The sequence below is a fragment of the Lontra canadensis genome, unplaced genomic scaffold (genome assembly GCF_010015895.1).
Source record: "Lontra canadensis isolate GAN:19392208 unplaced genomic scaffold, GSC_riverotter_1.0 scaffold7, whole genome shotgun sequence".
NCBI lineage: Eukaryota > Metazoa > Chordata > Mammalia > Carnivora > Mustelidae > Lontra > Lontra canadensis.
In genome coordinates this window covers 31,229,215-31,248,716 of record NW_022631001.1, presented here as the reverse complement: position 1 = coordinate 31,248,716, position 19,502 = coordinate 31,229,215, and the positions used below count along the sequence as shown (strand labels likewise).

The 19,502-nt window shown below is 44.8% G+C and overlaps 1 protein-coding gene across 1 annotated transcript; it reads left to right on the top strand.

The window, feature by feature from the left end:
* The first annotated feature begins 889 nt into the window (after positions 1–889).
* OVCH2 (ovochymase 2) lies at positions 890–18,172 on the top strand. The gene is made up of 16 exons (XM_032853692.1): positions 890–989; positions 2,896–3,005; positions 4,883–4,974; positions 6,588–6,760; positions 7,123–7,218; positions 7,453–7,604; positions 8,260–8,449; positions 9,559–9,582; positions 11,602–11,692; positions 11,816–11,940; positions 12,648–12,788; positions 13,102–13,232; positions 15,586–15,679; positions 16,178–16,309; positions 17,732–17,812; positions 18,027–18,172. The coding sequence occupies exons 1-16, from the start codon at positions 902–904 to the stop codon at positions 18,029–18,031; spliced, it is 1,725 nt and encodes a 574-aa protein (XP_032709583.1). The 5' UTR covers positions 890–901; the 3' UTR covers positions 18,032–18,172.
* The last annotated feature ends 1,330 nt before the right edge of the window (positions 18,173–19,502 follow it).

Genomic DNA, 19,502 nt, shown 5'->3' with positions numbered 1-19,502 from the left:
AGTCGAAACCAAGAGTCAGATGCTTAACCCACTGTGCCACCAAGGTGTCCCTGCATGAGATGTATTTTTATCGATTTATTTTGTACAAGGACAAAAGTTGTCACAAGGAAGGTAAAGGCTTCTGGTTTGACATTTGCTCTCTGGGGCAGATAATCTGCAAAAGTTGGCAGAAAAATCTCATGTTCCTCTGTGGGCATAGATGGAATTGGTGAATCCACACGTGTTTCCCCCGCACTGACCATGTGCCAAGAACTCAGCCAAAGAAGGGAAAGACTTGCACATAATCAGAGCCACCTCCCTGTGCCACGTTGTCTACCAAGTGTAGAGGTGAAGGGGATTTCGTGTTTGCCTTCTATAAATATAAAAAAATGATGAGAAAATGTAGATTCGCAAATGCCCCTACAGACAGTATCCTAAATGATTGTCTGGTAGCTTGATTTCCTGAGTGTGCTATCAAATTATCTTTCTTCTCCTCCCATATTCTGATGGGTTGTTGGCAAACATGTAGTATAACCTTGTAAACAAGGACAACTTTGATATTCAGTCCTCTTGTAGACAGTGGTAACCTACATACTAAGAAGCAAGTAATATTTGCAGATGAAACTTTAGACACCAACTACTTGGCTAGCCAATATACTTTGAGGGAAGAAACATATTGATGTGGGTGTAATGGGACATGTAATATTGCTCGATCAAGATTATGCTTCTGTGGTTGACTCCCCACATTTTGCAGAGATTTTCGCAAGAAACCACATTCAGAAACATCATATGGACATGGTTGAACGACTCAAGTCTTGGTTAATAAGTAACTTTCTTTTAAATTGGCTTCTTACTGGTCTCACAGGTTTTCTATGTGGTTTTTTCTTTAGTCTAAAAGTTCTAGGAAAAACTCAGTCTCAAAATGCCTCTGAACAAGAATAAGCTGTTTTTACTACTTGGAATGCTCTGTTTGGAACAAGGTAAATCTGCAATTCTCCCTCTCCCCAAAGGTAAGTTCCAAATGAACTCTGTAACTACCTTCCTCAGAAGGAATAACCTTTGTTGGCAACGGGCATCATTACTCTATTCACTGTGCCTTTGGGAAAACAGAAGCAGATATATTTTGGGGATCTGTTTTTCATGTAATTATTTTGGACTTGTCTCCTGCAATCGGCATGTGAAACTGCATAAAACGTTCATGGAATGAACAACTTGCACAAATGGCATTGATCTGGAGAAAACTGGAGTTATTCACTCATTAGGATACATTACACAATCCTTTTGCATGAGCAAATTCTGGAAATCAACATGTATTTGAAAGCATTTGTAATCTTTTAGAAAATGATCTTACTGGGAAATATGAAGTATATTTACTGTGGTTTATTATGAATGGTCTTTTTTCCCTCAAGTAACATAAGGTGAGAACAGTTCTTGGCAGGCTTCTCCATAGTCGGAATTGTGTCAGCCCCAAGAACCATCCTGTTTTCTATTTTTGCTTCAATGAGTTTGGGAAATTGTAAGTTTTGTGTCTAATTTATTTATGATTCATTCAACTGAAACTGTTAGAAAATAAGCTTTTGATTCAAGCAAAAGGTCCAGTGTCATATCCATCCTTTGCCATTCATTAGCTGTGCGTTTCTGCGATTCTTCATTTTATCATCTGTAGTCCAGGGACAACAGTGCTTGATTCAGAGGCAGAGAAAGAGGATTAAATGAGAAGTTATTTGTAAGAGCTTTGTGTATTTTAACATATGAATCTAAATAGCTATGCTCTCCAGGATATGTTCTCCAAAAAAAAAAAAAATTGTTCAACCGTCCAACTTTTCTAAGTGTCTACTATATGCTAGGAATTATCCAAAACCTTGGAAATACAGAGATGAATAAAACATAAGGTATTTTTTCCCCTTGTGTAGTATAGAGGCAGACAAACTACTCATTATCACAACGCTGCACAGCACAAGCTATAAAAGCAGGGAGGAAGGAGCACTACACAGTATGGGAGAGACACTTAACACAGCCTGAGGAAATCAAGAAAGACTTCTCAGTTGAGGTGATGCCTAAGCTGAGGGATAAGGGATAAGGGATAAGGATAAGGATGAGGGATAATCCAGCTCATCTGCTAGTTGAGGAGTCAAAAAAACCACTGAGGTTAAATAAGTAAAGGCAACTGTTTCAGGGATAGAGTCCCCTCCACAAAAAGGAGAGGCCCATTGCCTGGCCAAGTACAGGCCTGGTGTGTGAGTTGAGGCACGGTCTTCTCTCCACTCCACTGTTCTTGAGCAACCTGTCACTTTCTACTTCCACAGAGAATGAATATCTGACCGTGTGCCGGGTAGCATGGACCACGGCCTCAGACTCAGTCCCCTGGGCGGAGCAGAGAAGACGGACACACAGTCACAGTCCAAGGCAGAGTGTGGCATCACCTGCTTCACCAATTAACCAAGCAGCTTCTATGCATCATGGACTGTTCTCGATATTTTGAATTTAGATATTTCTGGGATTAAGTTCCTATCTCTGAGAAGCCCACAGTCTAGTTGGGTTGAAAGACACAGAAATAACCACAAAGGCACGTGATAAATGCACAGAAGCACAGTGAGGAGTCCCTAAGGGGCAAGATGGCTCAGAATCAAAGGGGCTACATTCCTGCTGACCCAGTGGAGATCTACCTCTGAGGCTCTTAATCTTTATATCGGAAAAGTAGAAAGACTTCGTGATATGCCTGTTCTCGGTCACAAAAGCCGAACAATCCCACCTTCTACAAATCACAGCAAATCCCATAGTTAACACAAAGCCGTGTTGTAATCTTTTCACATGCGCCACGTCCTGCAGGGTTTTTTTGTGCTCAGGAAAGTTTCCTGTATTCCTCAGTTCTAGGAGCTACCTAATCACTAAATTTTTGTCTTCTCTCATTCCCAGCTCCTGCTTGTGGGCGGAGTTTGGTGAAGGCACAGCCTTGGAATTACCTTAGCATTTTCAGTCGCATTGTTGGGGGAAGACAAGTAGAAAAGGGTTCCTACCCCTGGCAGGTGAGTCTCAGGGAACATTCTCTGGAGGGTAGACTATGAGCTTTCTCAGGAATGGATGTCCCAGAAACACATGTTACTCATTAGTATACTCCTTTCTGCCTAACTCATCAGCAGAGATCTCACGAGTGTTCCAGGATCCAAGTCCCTCAGGATGTCCGTCCATTGAGTTCCAGAAAACGTATACTCAGGATAATTACATGCACTATTTGACTTGCCACCCAAACTGGAAATGCCACCCCAAACTTTCAGCCCCTAAGACAAAAATCCCACTTCAATAAACTAAAAAACTCTTAAATTTACAATTAAAAAAATTATCTGATTCAACAAATATAATAACCTCATTATAGTTAAAGATGACCAGGAAAGTCAAAGGTGTCATATCCATACAACTACTTTCTGTTTGGAGATTTATACCTGTACCATAGGACCTCTTAGGCAATCGTGAATACTGCCTCCTTAGATATATCCTAATATATCCTAATAATACAGCCTCCTTAGCTGATATCCTAAGAATTTTCTCTCAATCTAACCTCCTGGTCTTCACATGTCATCAGAATGCCTTTGTGCATCTGTCCTTAGCCTATGGTGGTCCCATTTACTGTCTTTGAAATCCTCCCAACTTTCTTTATCCTGGGAGCCATGTTGTTTTCTGGGCTCTTAATTTTGTGAGTAATAGCTCCTTACTTTTACTTTAAATCAGTCACATTAATTTTTGGTCGGTGGATATTTAGTAATGGCTGGTTGATTGAATTTATGTTTAGTAGTTTGACTCAGTGGTTGAGTCATTGTCATTTGATTGACTGATGAATTAATTACTTGGTTGAAGAGTTAATTGATCAGTTGCTTATTTGGTCAACTGGTTGACTAATCAATTTAGAAGTTCATATTCAAGTCGGAGTCAGTAATTTTACTTACTTTTTCTCTTTATTAAAATTTTTTCAATTGTTCATTGAATAATTTTTGGTCAAAAAGTGACAATTCTAATAAATGTCTTCTTTTCTAATTCTGACAATGGAATCGAAAACATTTACTTGTACCTTGAAAGCATTTTAGAGTCAAATATAATGAACAGGATAAACAGGATAAACCAGAGATAAACCAGAGATAGAAAGTAATTGGTAGGGACACCTGGGTAGTGGCTACCTTTGGCTCAGGCTGTGATCCCGGGGTGCTGGGATTGAGCTCCATGTGGGCTCCCTGCTCAGTGGAGCATCTGCTTTTCCCTCTCCCTCTGCCTGATACTCCCCCTGCTGTTCTCTCTCTCTCTGTCAAATAAATAAATAAAATCTTTTTTTAAAAAAAGTAAAAAAGAAAGTAATTGGTAGGAGGCGGATTAAAAATAGGCTTGAAGCAGGGATAGAGGTCAAATAGTTAAGAGCCTGAGAAAATTATAGGTACTGACTATTTCTCTAAGAGGCTTCGAGGAATTGGAGCATGTGTGGAAAGATATCCTCAGCCTTCTGCTGTTTTTCTCCCAAACCTGTTTTTCTGGACTCTGCTATATCTTATACTTCCCTTTCTTTCTCTTCATTCACAGAAATTGTTTATATTGCTAGTGTAACAGTCTGGGTCAATAGTTTTATGAAAATAAATAAATACCAACAGTTTTTACTATCAACTCTATTAAACTCTTATAGCCAACCATCTCAAATTAACCACCTCTCCTACAGACCGGGGTTGGGAATGTTCTGGTTCCAACACTGCTCTTCCTTCTGAGCTGTCATGGGATGGGTTTTACTCCTTCACAGTCCACAATTTCTAATATTTGTAAGACATCTGGGTCTATTTTCCAGAATATGTTCAGTCTCCAGTTTTGGGGGAGGGGAGGGTGGTCCCAAAGCATTTACTTGCTCCCACTTAGGCTCTTTGCAATTTAGGTGTCCCTGAAACGAAGGCAGAAGCACATCTGTGGTGGGACCATCATCTCTGCACAGTGGGTGATCACGGCTGCTCACTGTGTTGCAAACAGGTAGGGAAGGCCTAGCTCATGGATGAACGCCAGCCTACCCTCCTTCTCCTTGGCAGTCAGCAGCAATAACTCTATTAAAACATGGAAATGTGTGATGTATACTTTAGCACAGGAACATAACAGAAATGCATAACACAATCAGAGCTCAGTGACATGACCAAAGGATTCTCAACTCAGTAGAAAACATATTTTGTTTGCAGGAGTAGAATACTTTGTTTACTTAAATATGACTGGAAGTAATTAAAGAATAATATCTAAGTGAAAACAAGTGTGACCAAGATACACTTGTGAAAATTCTCTCTTAAATTTCAGTGAAAAAAAAAATCTTTCATTATACATCTTTAAAAAATTTATAAAAGAGCTGAATTCTACTCCTGGAACCAATATTATACTCTATGCTAGCTAACTAGAATTTAAATAAAATTTTGGAGAAAAAAAATGATAAAAGAAAACACAGGGAGGCCAATAAAATGAGAAGTAGGCTCCCACGTCTGCTTTCCTACTGGTCCTGCCTCACTGAGCTTCAGCCTAACAACTTCCATCCTTTATCCAATTTTCTGTGTGCTCTAAACATTCTACTGTTAGTGTTCTTGGTAGTCACCAGGCTGCAATCAAGATCATGTCCCATATTTGCCCTCTTTCCTCTCAAGGCTGCAAACATTCCCTGGGTATTTACTTGGTGCTAGACACTTTGGTGGGTACCAAGGATACAAAGATAAGTAAGATGTCATTCCTGCCCCCCACAGAGAGTTAACAGTCCATAGAAGAGTCAGCTGATAATTTCACTGCAGTGTGTCAAGGGATTAGGCTAAGGAGATGCTGTGTATTAGGTTAGGTACCCAATGTAGCCAAGAGTCAGGGAAATATACCAACAGAAAAGGATGCCCTTTCCAGTTCTGTATAAAATCATCACTTTGGGGAATGAAGGGTCCCCAAAGAGAGTAAACTCGAAGTTCTTAATCCACCTCAATGCATCCTACCAAGTTCCTTTCAGATAACTTTGCTACAAGACGAAGGGAAATAGAATGGTCTTTCCCATCTCACACCACGTCTCTAAAGTACAAAGGTAAAGGAGGTAAGGAGAAGATCCCTACCTCTCATTGTTTTAATCAGTCCCAAGCCTTGAGCGTGCATGATCTCTGACGTATCAGAGTTATGATGCCATTGTGTTTTTCATAATATACATTAAGCATTAGATCTCTGACACTAAAGTAGCCTACTTAGGAGGGATCACAGATCATTCTCAGAGAATCACTGATACTGAGACCTGGCCAACCACCTAGGGTAGCTGAATAAAATCCATTATAGCTGAGTAACCCCTGAGTTACAATATATGTGCATTTTTAGACGTTTTATGGATAACACTGCAAAGTATTTGATTTATCATATTCTTGGTTCCATTTGAGGCCAATCTTGATTGGCCCCCCCCCACTTAAATTGGGAACCTTCGCATTTTTATTAGTGGTGATAGAATCATTCTCACTTTCTCTGTTTAGCATCCTCACATCCACATTATTCATCCATGTCATTTTAAAGAGGCCAGACTGTCAACCATTACAAGAGTTCTCAGAGGCTAAATGAAATTTATTCATTTTACTGCTTCCTATTCATAGAAACAGTGTAACAACTTTGAATGTCACTGCTGGAGAATATGACTTGAGCCATATAGAGCCATGGGAGCAAACGCTCACCATCGAAACCATCATCATACACCCCTATTTCTCCATCAAGAAGCCAATGGACTATGATATTGCTCTTTTGAAGATGGATGGTGCCTTCCATTTCGGTAAACATTTGAGGCTCACTGTGTATCATCTATCCCATGTTCCCTATAACTTCTGCTCCATAGCACATTCCCCACAACGTATATTACGTAACATTATGTCCAACAGTTCTGGACTATGCACTTCAAGATGGATTTGGGGTGGAGGGTCCCCTGTGTGAAATCCTTTTTGTTTGTGGCCTCAGATATAGGATTATGTGGAGTCAGGACAGAGTCTTTCTTTGTCTGATAAGTGACCCCTAGAAGCACAGATAACACAACTCTCACGAGATCTTTGGGGAACCAACTAGATGTCAATTTGCGAGTAGCTTAGGGTGCCCTGTGCTTTGTGGATGCGACAAGCCCTGCCTGCTCTTTCTCTTCAGGCCAGTTTGTGGGGCCCATGTGTCTTCCAGAGCCGAAGGAACGATTTGAGGCTGGATTTATTTGTACAACTGCAGGCTGGGGCCGCTCGGCTGAAGGTAAACACTTCTGTGCCACTTCTCTTAATCAGATGTTAGAACTTTCTGATGGGTAATCAGAAAATACAGTTTTCATCTATTTTCTAAACAACAATTGTGTAAACATTTTAAAAGAGAGTATCCACTGTCCTTAGAATTTCAGGTCTTTCTGAAAGATACAAACCTGCGTGGGGCATCTTCAACTCGGGAAGGGCGAGGGTGCGTTGCTGGTCCTCTCACCTCTGTGTTTTCTAGATGGCGTTCTCTCGAAAGTCTTACAGGAAGTCAACCTGCCTATTTTGACCCAGGATGAGTGTATGGCAGCTCTGTTAACCCTAAAGAAACCTGTCAGTGGGCGCACCTTTCTCTGCACAGGTTTCCCAGATGGCGGGGGAGATGCCTGTCAGGTAGGTGGGAATGGAAATGTCCCAGGAATGGCTTCCCTCAGCTCTGTCATCAGGGGACAGGCTAAAAGAAGGCTGTAAGTAAGACCGGACTCTAGAAAAAAGGGTCAGGAGCGACAAGGGAAGTCAAGTCAAAATAAGGAACAGTTTATACAACCTGTTTTTACCAGGGAGTGTGGACTCAGAGGAGGTCTTCTATTTTTTCCAAAAGACCAGGTAACAAGAGATAATGCCAACAGTGAGCTTAGGGTTCTATATCCCTGAAGGCTGGCTGGCTTCTTCCCTGTTAGAGGTTTCTAATTTGTGGGTAATGGGGACTTTCCTTTCCTTCCATTCCTCTTGCTGAGCAAGACCTGAGATCAGTTTTACCACTGGGCAAGGCTTTTCTGAGTCTGTGGGATGAGATAGGAGTAGGAAGAAAGTCTGATGTTTGATGAAACAAACATCCCCCGAGGATGGGGAAGAAAGAGGGGGAACTGGTGGGCTCCAGGGATATTTGAGGATTTAATACGGATTGTGCTGGGCTATTCTCCTGGGCCCCTGAGTCCTAATCATTAGAAGTGAAGAGGTGTCGTTGATCCTCATCTAGCATCTTTGTGGGGGAAAGAGTGAGCGCAGACCGGACGGTGATGGTAAGAGAGGTTTTCCCCCCTTCCAGGGAGATTCAGGAGGTTCCCTCATGTGCCGGAACAAGGAGGGGACTTGGACGCTGGCCGGTGTGACTTCCTGGGGTTTAGGCTGTGGCCGTGGCTGGAGAAACAATATGTGGAAAGATGAACAAGGATCCCCTGGGATCTTCACAGATCTTAGAAAAGTGCTTCCCTGGATCCACAAACACATCCGAATGGGTAATAATGCCAGCACACAAGGTCGGGAAGCCAGGGCCAGCGAGGAGGTCAGCAGACCAGGCAAGTCAGGACCACTGAGCAGACAGGCCCTGCTTCTGTGTTTAGTGCGGCATGTAAGAACCGTGACGTTTATAAGATTTAAAACGGTAGAATATGGTATGTAGCGTAGCAGATACTTACTCAAAGAAACACGATTCCGTCCATCCTCGGCTTCGTCAAATTTGCCTTTAGTTGAAACTCTCAGGTGGTGATGTGTTTTCCATCACTTCTCAACTGTGCTAGCAAGATTTAGTAAGTTATGAAGTGGACATTCTGGCGTCCCAGAGGACAATGGAGACATTTTTTGTTGTCACCATGGAGGGGAGGGGTGCCACTGGCATCTGGTGGGTAGGAGCTAGGGCTGTTGCTAAGCGTCCACAACGCACAGGATGGCACTCATGACAGAGAATGATCCAGCCCAAAATGTGAGTAATGCCATGGTTGAGAAGACCTGGCACAGATCTGTGTTCCATGAGCCTGAAAAGGTCAGGGTCTGTATACAGCCTTCTACTAGACTGACCAGGGAGTTAACTGAAACATCCTTTCTGCCTCCAAAGCTAACTTCATTGTTTTCTAACTGGTAGCTTTCAGCATCAATAGGCCTTCCATTCTGTCCCAAAGGGGTTAATGCAAAGTCGTTCAGTAAGAACTTGGGTCTGTTTTCAAGGGTATGGTCCCATGGCGGGCTTCCAAGCCCTCCAGCTGTAGGTCCACCAGCGACTCTCTCGTGGTTGTGGGTCACTTATTTCCATCTCCAGCTTCCCTTCTCATGAGCACGGAGAGAAGTAGACCAGAGAACCTCTTTCTCTGTATAACCTCCAAGCTAATCATGGCCTGTTTTTTTTTCAGCCCACTTAATAAACAGAGCGAAATTTCATTAAAATACCAGGGCCACTGTCCTGCTTTGTCAGTTCACCCCTTCTGTTTTTTCCGCAGACTAGATTTCCTTCAGTTGCATGTTGACTAAAGAATGTCTGTACTTTGGAGCCAGGCATTTTGATAACTTCTTGAAATGCTGTGCGGGATACCACACACAGACCCTGACCCGCATCTCTCTTTTTCGTCCCTAGGGAAGCGGAGAAAGAGCTCCAGAGGTGGGTATCGCTCACAACCTGCTCCACGAGGAGCAGGAGGTAATATCTAGTATTTCCGAATGTAGGCTCCCTTTATAATCAAGTCTTTGCTAGAGCTCTCTCTGCTAACTGGATATAAAGCTACCCACACTTGGGGCACCCACAGCCATTCCCTGCCAGTCGGGGCAGGCCACCGCCCAGAAGGCGCCTTGGTTTCCTCCCATTTCACTTCTTGAGAGCTGCATCTCAACTCAGCAAACGTTTGCCAAATCCTAGCTTTGTGTCAGGGACTCTGGGGCAAGGAAGTGAGATGGTGCAGATGTGCCCAGTGAGCTACACGCCTTACCCGTTAGTGTCCACATGGATACAGGAGAGTCTCCCCCAGGGTTACATGGCAAGTCTGCAATGAATCTGCTCTGTAACTTTGGGAAAGCTCCTTCCTACCTCTGGACCTCAGTTTCCTCATCCATCAAGAGAAGACTCTGGACCAGAGTGTCTCTAAGGCAGCTTTAGCTCAAATCTTCAGTGGGCTGTGAGTCTGTGGAACCATCTACAAAGAATCATGGAGGAGGAAGTACCCCGAGAACTAGAGGAGTGAGTGGCTGGGGATAAAAGTCAGAGGTGGCTTTGGAGCACAGACCCCTTTTAAGCTAAGTCATATACACGCAAACGAAACAAAACAAAACAAAACACCCCACAAAGAACAAGTAGAATATTGTTAGGTGGAAACAGAGGATACACATAAAGAAAAATATTGCAGCTCAAGGAATCATCTTTGTGGAAAGACGATACTAAAGGATGAAGATCTGCAAATGCAGTGGGTAAAAGACACCAGTGCCTCAGTCAGAGCAGCTGAAGTGGGGGTGTGTATGATGGGGTTCGATGAGGGAGATTCAAAAATAAATTGAGACCAAGTGGTGGAAACTTTCGATGCCTGTCAAAAAAGTCTGGATTTATTCAGCAACAGGAAGTTGATGAATTAGAGGACTAGATCAGGGCAATACTCTGGTGGTATAAGAACAGCGGGTAGGGGGCAGGATGGCTGCGCCTGGATGAGTGCCAGAGACCTAGGGCAAGGGCCAGAGGATGAAAGGATGGGAATAGAAACAAGAGGAAGGGGAACCTGGTAGTCACTTTATTGAAGGGTGAGGAGGGACAGGGAGGAACCAAGGATGGTACCAAAGTTTCGAGCATGAGGGATAAAGCAAAGGGCATATCTATTCAGGGACGCCTGGGTGGCTCAGTGGGTTAAAGCCTCTGCCTTGATCCCAGGGTCCTGGGATCGTGCTCCACATCGGGTTCTCTGCTCAGCAGGGAGCCTGCTTCCTCCCCTCTCTCTGCCTGCCTCTCTGCCTACTTGTGATTTCTGTCTGTCAAATAAATAAATAAAATCTTAAAAAAAAAAGAGGTAATCTAATCAGGAGGCACTTGGGCGGTGCAGCTGGTTGAGCATCGACTCTTGATTTCAGCTCAGGGGGTGATCTCAGAATTGGAATCCACTTGAGTTTCTCTCTCTCTCCCTCTGCCCCTCCCCCTGCTCACACACACTATCTCTCTAAAATTTAAAAAAAAAAATCTCTCTCTTTTTTTTTAAATAATCTAATCAGAAGGGGAAGCAGTTTTGCAGACCATTTGTAGCAAGTTAAGGGGATATCTAGGAGATGGTTGAAAAACCACGTCTGAAGCTCAGCAGAGTAGAATAATGGTTGAAATTCAGGGTAGGAATGAGACCCATCAGAGGCCTTGTGTAGAGAGAGATGAAAGCAAAGGATAGAACCTGGGAAATGAAATACATGTATGTACAGAATCGAGTTATGATGCCAGAGAAAGAATAGTGAAGGAGAGGAAATCATTGAATCTGAAGGTTAAGCAGGATCTAAAAAGACCAGAAGGAATAAGGCATGGCAGAAGCCATGGCAGGGAAAGATTTCACAAAAGAGGAAGCAAGCTTATCGAAGAACCAGGCGGTGTCAGTGTCTGCACGGATTCTGGAAGGCTAGCCCCCACTGTCACCCTGCTTCTCACGGCTCTCTCTCCCAGACCCATGCAGCAAGCAGGGTCGTGTGCTCCGTGAGTCTGAGGGCGAGCTGCACTTCCCGGAAAGCCCCTTCCTGTATTATGAGAGCCAGCAGTAAGTAGCCCCCTGCCATCCCTCCCCCAACTGCCGCCTCCAGTCTGACTGTGCCCAGTCTGACTGTGACCATGACAGCCACTTTCTGTCTAGAAATGACACTCTTCACGGATCTGCCTGCAGACGGTGTGTCTGGACCCTGCTGACCCCAGAGAAAATGCACGTGCTGCTCGGTGTTTCCCACTTGGATGCAGAGTCTTGTCACCATAGTTACCTCTCCATCTCTTCCACAGATGACAGACTTATGGGTGAGCAGATTTTCGCATTGTCAAATGGAAGCTTGTGCTGGGAGGGCTTCATGGGACATGCATGCCGTACGTCTGGCCCCGAGACATTTCTAAACACCGCGCTACCTGTCTCCAAGTCTGAGACTCGAGATGGACAGTGGAAAGGAACTGAGGCTGAGCCATTTATTTCGCTGCATCTGCTTTCCGTGGAACTGGACTTCTTAGATTCATGTGCCAGGCCTGGAGCCCCTCAGGGCTAAAATACAGACACATCACAGGGAGAATGTTGCTTTCCCAGGCACGCAAATGACCTGGACTGCATCGTCCAGCTAAGAAGGAAAGCACCAATGAGAAACCATGCGTAGGGGCAAATGTCACTAAGGCAAGAAACAGAGATGGAGGAGTTTTCTGTGGTTCCTGACGGGAGGGGATTTTGCCCCCCAGGAGATACTTGACAATGTCTCAGAGCGTTTCCGGTCATCATGACTAGACGGAGTATTACTGGCATCTGGCGAGCAGAGACCAGGGGAGCTGTGAAACCTCCCATAATGCACCACACAGTCTGAACACCAAGAATGTTCTGGTTCAAGGATGTCAGTGGTACCAAGGTTGAGAAACCCTGGCTTAGACAATCCAGTCCTACCATGACAAGCCTAGGTCTCCTTGAGTCCCCTAATGGGTAGTGTTTCCTAGACTCTGAACCAAGACTCTCGCTTCTGGTGTTGCAGGGAAGTTCTGTGGGAAGAGCCTCGCTTCGTCCATTCTTGTCGGCTCCAACTCCCTACGGCTGAATTTCATCTCTGATGCCACAGATCAGGCAGCTGGGTTTAACCTCACCTATAAGGCTCTGAAACCAAAATACCTGCCTGGTAAGACCACTTACTTTTATCCCACACTATTCAGGCCATTTAGAGAGGTCTGAGGCCCTGTAGGAACTAGGAGCGGGGACCCCGAGGCCAGGGAGAGCTCCTTCCACAGTCCTGCTAACTCGTGTTTGTCGCACACCAGCTGGGAGGGCTGAATGAGTCCTGGAAAGTCAGCTCGCAGATATCTTCCTTCATGCTGGCTCCACCTGAGAGGGTCAGCGCCTGCGTCATTTTGTGGGAGACAGGAGGGAGCATGGAGAGGTTTCTTCTTTGCTTGAGTCATGCCATCGTTGGGACGTTTCCCCTTGTGTTTCAGATTCAGGTTGCAGTTCCTTTACTGTCCTTTTTGAAGAAGGCCTCATACAGAGTCTCCACTATCCTGAAGACTATAGTGACATGGCCAGCTGTAATTGGGTTTTTCAAGCCCCCAGACGCTACCTAATTAAGGTACTGACTCTGGTTACCCTTGACTTTGCTCTGGTATCCCCACAGAAATCATGAGGGAAGAGGTTTGTTGTGTTTGTGCGTGTTTTTGTGGGTTGCGTGTGTGTTTTTAAATCGGGTTTATTCACTGCTATATCCCTGGTCCGTGCCGTACAAGGCTCTCTATTACAGGCATTGAATACAGACCAGTCCATTCTCCCTGTAACTACCCATGTTTACCACTAGATGGCAATAGCGTGCTTTACTTTCTGTTGGTGGGCGTCTTTCACAGGTTAACAGGTTTAACTACAGATTAACAGGTTTAATCAGTTTCTAGTCCCTTCTAGAAACAAGCATTTCTTCTTTATTCAGTAAACTGCTAACAAAACGCTTTGTAAGTAATGGCTATCAAAAGTCAATGCTAATAAAGCCCCAAACATCAAGCTTTCCATGCATAGGGAACAGAGCAAGCACGGAGGAGCCAATGTAGACCAGGTTGAGGGACGGGCAGGTGTCAGAGGGGCCGTAGAAGAGGGGCCATAGAAGGTGAGGCTAAGCTCCAAGAACAGAGAGTTTTCAATGTCAGGAGGCATTGCTTAGTAGCGTTTGTGGCCACTTGTTCATTAAGCACTGTCGGGCCATCGGCAGAGACGACGCCACCTGGTGCTTGAAGGTAAGACTGCAATCAGGATGAGGCTAGACATAGACATTGAGAATTCTTTCTCTTAAAATGATCATTGAAAGCATGAGAGGATATGAAGGAGAGAAAAGGTAAAACACAAAGGGGGAGGAGCAAGGATGGACAAGACCTCCAGTTTCTCATATATTTAAAAGGCAAACAGAATCCTGAGGCTCAGGAGCAGGTGTGGAGTTAGGACAGTCCAGAGAATGGAGGCTTTCATTTAGAACACAAAACAAGCAAACATGCAGAGGTGTGGCCTACAGTTTGGATTCCCCACAGAAAGTGAGTTTAAGGAGGAGGACTCAGCATTTGAACATTTACTGAGCAGCAGCTCATCCCCCAGCAAAAAGGTAAAATACTTGGGTTGACAGTTGAGCAATGGAGGGCAGGTGGGAGAGGAAGCACCTGGAACAGCCAGTCTAATGTTCGGAGCAGGAACAAGATCTTGCAGGTTTTACTGATGAGTAGGAGAAGACACAGAGGAAAGAAACGTGTAGATCTCCTCTTCCTCAAAGCTTCTGGAACCCAAACAGTCAAAACAGAAAATTTCAGGAGGAAGCAGAATTAAGGGAAGCTTTGTGATGAGTGATGGAGCAAAGAAGTTGAACTATGAGTGAATTTCTGGAAGGAGGAAGAAGACAAAATTTCATTGAAAATCTGAACGTGTCAGAGCTAGAAGGGATTCAAGACCACGCATTCGATCCGTGTGTACTGATCAGTGAAGTGATGCTGTTACCCCTGCAGTGACAGCATCGTCCTGCAGGACCCCTCCAAGAGGAATTGGTAAATTAGGACTACAAGTAATAACTATGTACATACCATTTGACTCGAGAGAAAAGGGCCTATTTCCAGAAAGCATCGAAGTAAGTGTTTCAAAATGCTTGAATGAACGCTGTTTCTGACCCTTTCCTTACCCTTTGCCCACATTCACCACTAGTGACCATTTACCTCCATGTTGTCCCCTCCACGCAGCCCTCTGTGTCTCTTGCCAAGTGTTCAAGCGCCATTGAATCCCCAGCATTTGTGTGTTTAAAATCCAAATTCCTACCTCATCAGCCCTATCTCCACTGCTCCTCCCTTTAGTCAATTGAAGGCCCCAGATGCCAGCAAATTGTTCAGATTGTTCTTTACTGTTTGCTCCTTGTAGGAGGGGGCTAGGGAGCTCAAATATTTATGCTTTTCTCCACCCTTTATATATATACATATATGTATAATATATATATGTATATATATGATATATATCATACATATGAAATATATATTATTTATATAATTTATAAATATATATATAAGTTTATATATATATATATTTTTTTTTTTTTGAGATAGAGTATGCAAGAGGGGGTAGGGTCAGAGGGAAAAGCAGATTCCTCACTAAGTAGGGAGCCTGATATGGGACTTAATCCCAGGACTCCTGGATCATGACCTGAGCCAAAGGCAGCCGCTCAACCAACCAAGCCACCCAGATGTCCTTTCCCCCCACCCTTGTGTCGGCCTGGCCCATATTTGGTAGCTGAGATGTGCCTGGAGTGGAGCAGTCTGTAGTATAGCCTATTTTCCTAAGTAATTTAACCTACTCATGAACGCCCCATTCCCGTCCCAAAGCAAGTTGAGCAATCCAAATTTCTCGGCTTACCCAAAATCAGGTCATTCGCTCATATAATTTGCTCTGGATGTAACACGGAGTCTTGTCAGCTTTCCTTTCAGAGTCTGGAAGTAGAGGAAAGTGGGGACTGCACTTCTGACTACGTGACCGTGCACAGGGATGTGGAAGGGCAGGAGGAAATAGGTGTGTGCCCCCTGGAGCCGAGGCTCCCCCGGTTTGCATTTTGGACCGGTTTGCATTTGAGCAAATCCTTTTTGGGAATAAAAAGGATGTGGCTTCAGCTTCCTTCATTGCCCTGCGCCCTCTCCCTCCTTCCCTGGGCGCCCATGACCCCTCCCCTTTCTCCCAGGTCAGGGGCCGGAAGAGCAGGAGGGAGGACCAGAGAGGCATCTAGGGGTCATCAGGGGCAAGTGCCACTGAACTAAGCCCCGTGGCTCAAACCAGTTCCCTTGGTGGCATTTTCAGCAGAAGTGTGTGGGAAACCACAGAACGGAGGCATTGCTGGACTTGAATACCTATTAAAAAGAAGAAAACTGCCCTTCTATTTTGAAAACGAATTGGGACACCCACCAAAAAAGTTATTTCTCAACAATTACCTAAAGGACAACCTTTTTTTCTCTCCTATGCCACGTCTGTTCGCTGGGCCCTTGACCGCGCCTTGCCTGGTCTGGGCTTTTCCAGCTCGGTTGTGTGGCTTTGTTGCCCCTGACCCCGTGCTGAGTTCCTCTGGGGTAATGCTCATCAGCTTCCAGTCGGACGAAAATGTGACCTTCAGAGGCTTTCAGGCTACAGTGTCTTTCATCCCTGAAACAGGTAAGAAGACTGAGACATCAGTGCTTGTGTCCCAATTCCCATCCTCATAATGTGGTAGGAAAGGGCAGCCTCTGTGGCCAGGAGTGGATACAGCAAGTTCTGGTTATTTGCAGGAGCTCGGCTCTATAAAGTCACCGGGAATCCCAAATTAGTACTACTGAACCACGGCTCTGAGGGGAAGTACGGGGTTAAGTTCCTGGGAGGCTCTGGTTTTATGGGTGTTTCTGTTTGAAGTCACCTTCTTCAGTATGTCTCCTTGATTGATTCACACTGAACTCACAGCTAGGATCCCTATAGCTCAGCCGGAACAAACCTGGTCTATCCCACATATTTTCTCCACAAAGCACATCACGGCCTCCTTGCACTCACGAACACCAGATGGCACCGCAGACCTGTGTTACATTTAGGGCCATTTCAAACCACAAAATCACTAACAAAAAGCACAGAAATGCAAAAACAAACAAACAACCCACCCCCCCATGGTACTCAAAAGACCACGGAAAGGACACTTGCTTATAGGATAAGAGCTAAACAAAGAAGGCAGAGCGTCGCCTCGTTTGACCTCACCTGGGGACATGTGCTTCAAGAGACTCAAATTTTTCACTGCTCTGCGTACGTCATTGAATGATCATGAAAACACCAGTCCTTCTGAGTTAGAAGTAAAAGTTATGCAGTGGGTGAATTTGCAAATGTGGAATCCATGAAGAAAGAGGACCGACACTATGTCTGAATCATGGCCTGTCATTAGATGTGTGATCTGAGAGTCACCTGAGACTCATTTTCTTCACCTTACCCTGGGAGAAGAATACATGCCTTGTTAGAATATAGGAAGGATTAATCAGATCAGGTGTGCGTGGCCACGAGCAAGTGTGTGACACATGACAGAGGCCTGGAAATGTGAAATGTCTTCACCAACCCCCAGTCCCTAGGCCACACGGATGACACAACTCCCCTCCAGGTCCTCACATCCATGAGCATTCCGCCCAAATCCTACAAAGCCAGGTGTCCGTCCCTCAAGTTGTTCATTCTTGTTAAACAAGCAGCGGCTTCTGGCAAATTCAGGTTACAGTTAAAATACTGCACTTTTGGGGCACCTGGGTGGCTCAGTGGGTTAAAGACTTTGCCTTCGGCTCAGGTCATGATCCCAGGATCCTGGGATCGAGCCCTGAATCGGGCTCTCTGCTCAGCAGGGAACCTGCTTCCTCCCCCCCTCTCTCTGCCTGCCTCTCTGCCTACTTGAGATCTCTCTCTGTCAAATAAATAAATAAAATATTAAAAAAAAATTTCTGCACTTTTCAGTGAAAATACCCATAGTCCAGCTGACTGAGATGCCCTAGAACCCTAACAATGATAATTTTCTGGTAAGTCCCAAACGCTGGCCCTGTGTGCATGATCTGAGCAACTGTGTATGCTTACACTCAGATTTAAACATCTCCAGCTCAGAGGACCAGTCGATGTTTTTGGAGACATGGAAGGTACTACCTGAAGACCGCAGTGCTTCTGGTAAGCTGTTGTGGGGAATGTGACTGAGAAATACCCACAGAGCCTATCAGCCAGGGTTCAACCAGAGAATACCAAAAAGATATGTTGGAATCCTAACCTCCAGTACCCCAGAATGTGACTTTATTTGGAGCAAAAGTCTTTACTGAGGTAATCAAGTTAAAATGGAGTCCTTAGTGCGGGCCTTAACCCAATACGACTGGTGTCCTTATAAAAGGGTAAAGTTGGATGTGGAGAGAGACACCCACACAGAGAGAACGTCAAATGAATAGGAAGGTGGAGACTGGGTGACACATCGTCTACAAGACAAGGAGCACCAGTGGTCACCAGCAAACCACCAGAAGCTGGGGGAGAGGCACCATCACCAGCCTCAGAAAGAGCCAATCCTTACAACACTTCAATCTCAGATCAACAGCCTTCAGAACATAACCCAATAAATGTCTGTTCTTCTAAACCATCTGGTGTATGATACTTTGTTACAGCAGGGCTAGCAAGCCAATGCACCAGAAACTGACTACTATGGCTGAATGGGGGGTGACCAAGCAATTAAATCCATCCAGCAGACAGTTAGAAAGCGAAGGTCACAGGACACTGGAACTCTGCAGGCACAGGTTGAAGGTACTATCCCCCCGGGGCAGACTTGCTTTCTCTTCCTCCAAAGAAGCGTCAGGTCTTTTTTTTTTTTTTTTTAAGATTTTATTTATTTATTTGACAGAGAGACATAGCAAGAGAGGAAACACAAGCAGGGGTAATGGGAGGAGGAGAAGCAGGCTTCCTGCTGAGCAGGAAGACTGATGAGGGACATGATCCCAGCATGCTGGGATCACGACCTGAGCCTAAGGCAGACACTTAATGATTGAGCCACCCAGGCACCCCTCGGTACTGTTCTTAAGGGCTTTCCAACTAATTAAGTCAGGCCCACCCAGGTTATCCAGGATGGTCTTCTTTACCTAAAGTTAACAGATTAGGGACTTCTATTACATCTGCAAAATCCCTTGGCAGCAGCACCTAGACAAGGCTGTGGCTTAGCCCAGCTGACACATCCAAAAAGCCATCATACAAAGCTGCATGGAGCGAACATCACTGTCATTTTGCTCAAAGCAATACCAAAATATTTCCAGTCATGAGAAGCAAGACCCCCGTCTAAATCAATTCATTTAGTGGAAATGGCTAACTTGTGTGCCACGTTGCTGTCTGACTCACGAGATCTGTCCCTAAGAAAAGTGAGTGAGTATCCCGCTCTGTGTGAACGCCAGTGAGTGTCGAGAAGCCCTGGGCCTTCTCTTCCCTGTGTTTTTTCCGTGACATCCACTGACATCCACGTGCCACAGCCTGGTCCACATGGAAAACATGGTGACCAAAGCAAGCAGAGGAGGGGCAGTGAGACTTGTATCATTGTCATTTTGATAGTTTGTCAAGAGAAAATACGAGCGCCTTATCTTTTTTTTTTTTTAAGTTTTATAAACTGACACAGAACATAGAGTGTGGAGAGAGAATATTCCTTCTAATGAGAAGGAATGAAAGCAATCTGAGTTTTTTGTTCTGGCTTCTTAGACCCCGTGATGCACAGATGCCTTAGGTAGAACATCTTTGTAAAGTGTGGCTGCAGGGGCTCCTTCTCTTGACCCCCGGGAGTGCACTCAGCAAAGCCATGCTTCCCAGCTGAAACCAGGTATGATGGTTTCTAAGGAGT

Excerpts from the sequence above, each read along its gene's own strand:
- OVCH2 (XM_032853692.1), top strand. The coding sequence starts at position 902 with ATGCCTCTGAACAAGAATAAGCTGTTTTTACTACTTGGAATGCTCTGT. Across the intron at positions 7,605-8,259 it reads GCGGGGGAGATGCCTGTCAG|GGAGATTCAGGAGGTTCCCT; the intron begins GTAGGTGGGAAT and ends CCCCCCTTCCAG. Across the intron at positions 11,693-11,815 it reads CTGTATTATGAGAGCCAGCA|ACGGTGTGTCTGGACCCTGC; the intron begins GTAAGTAGCCCC and ends ATCTGCCTGCAG.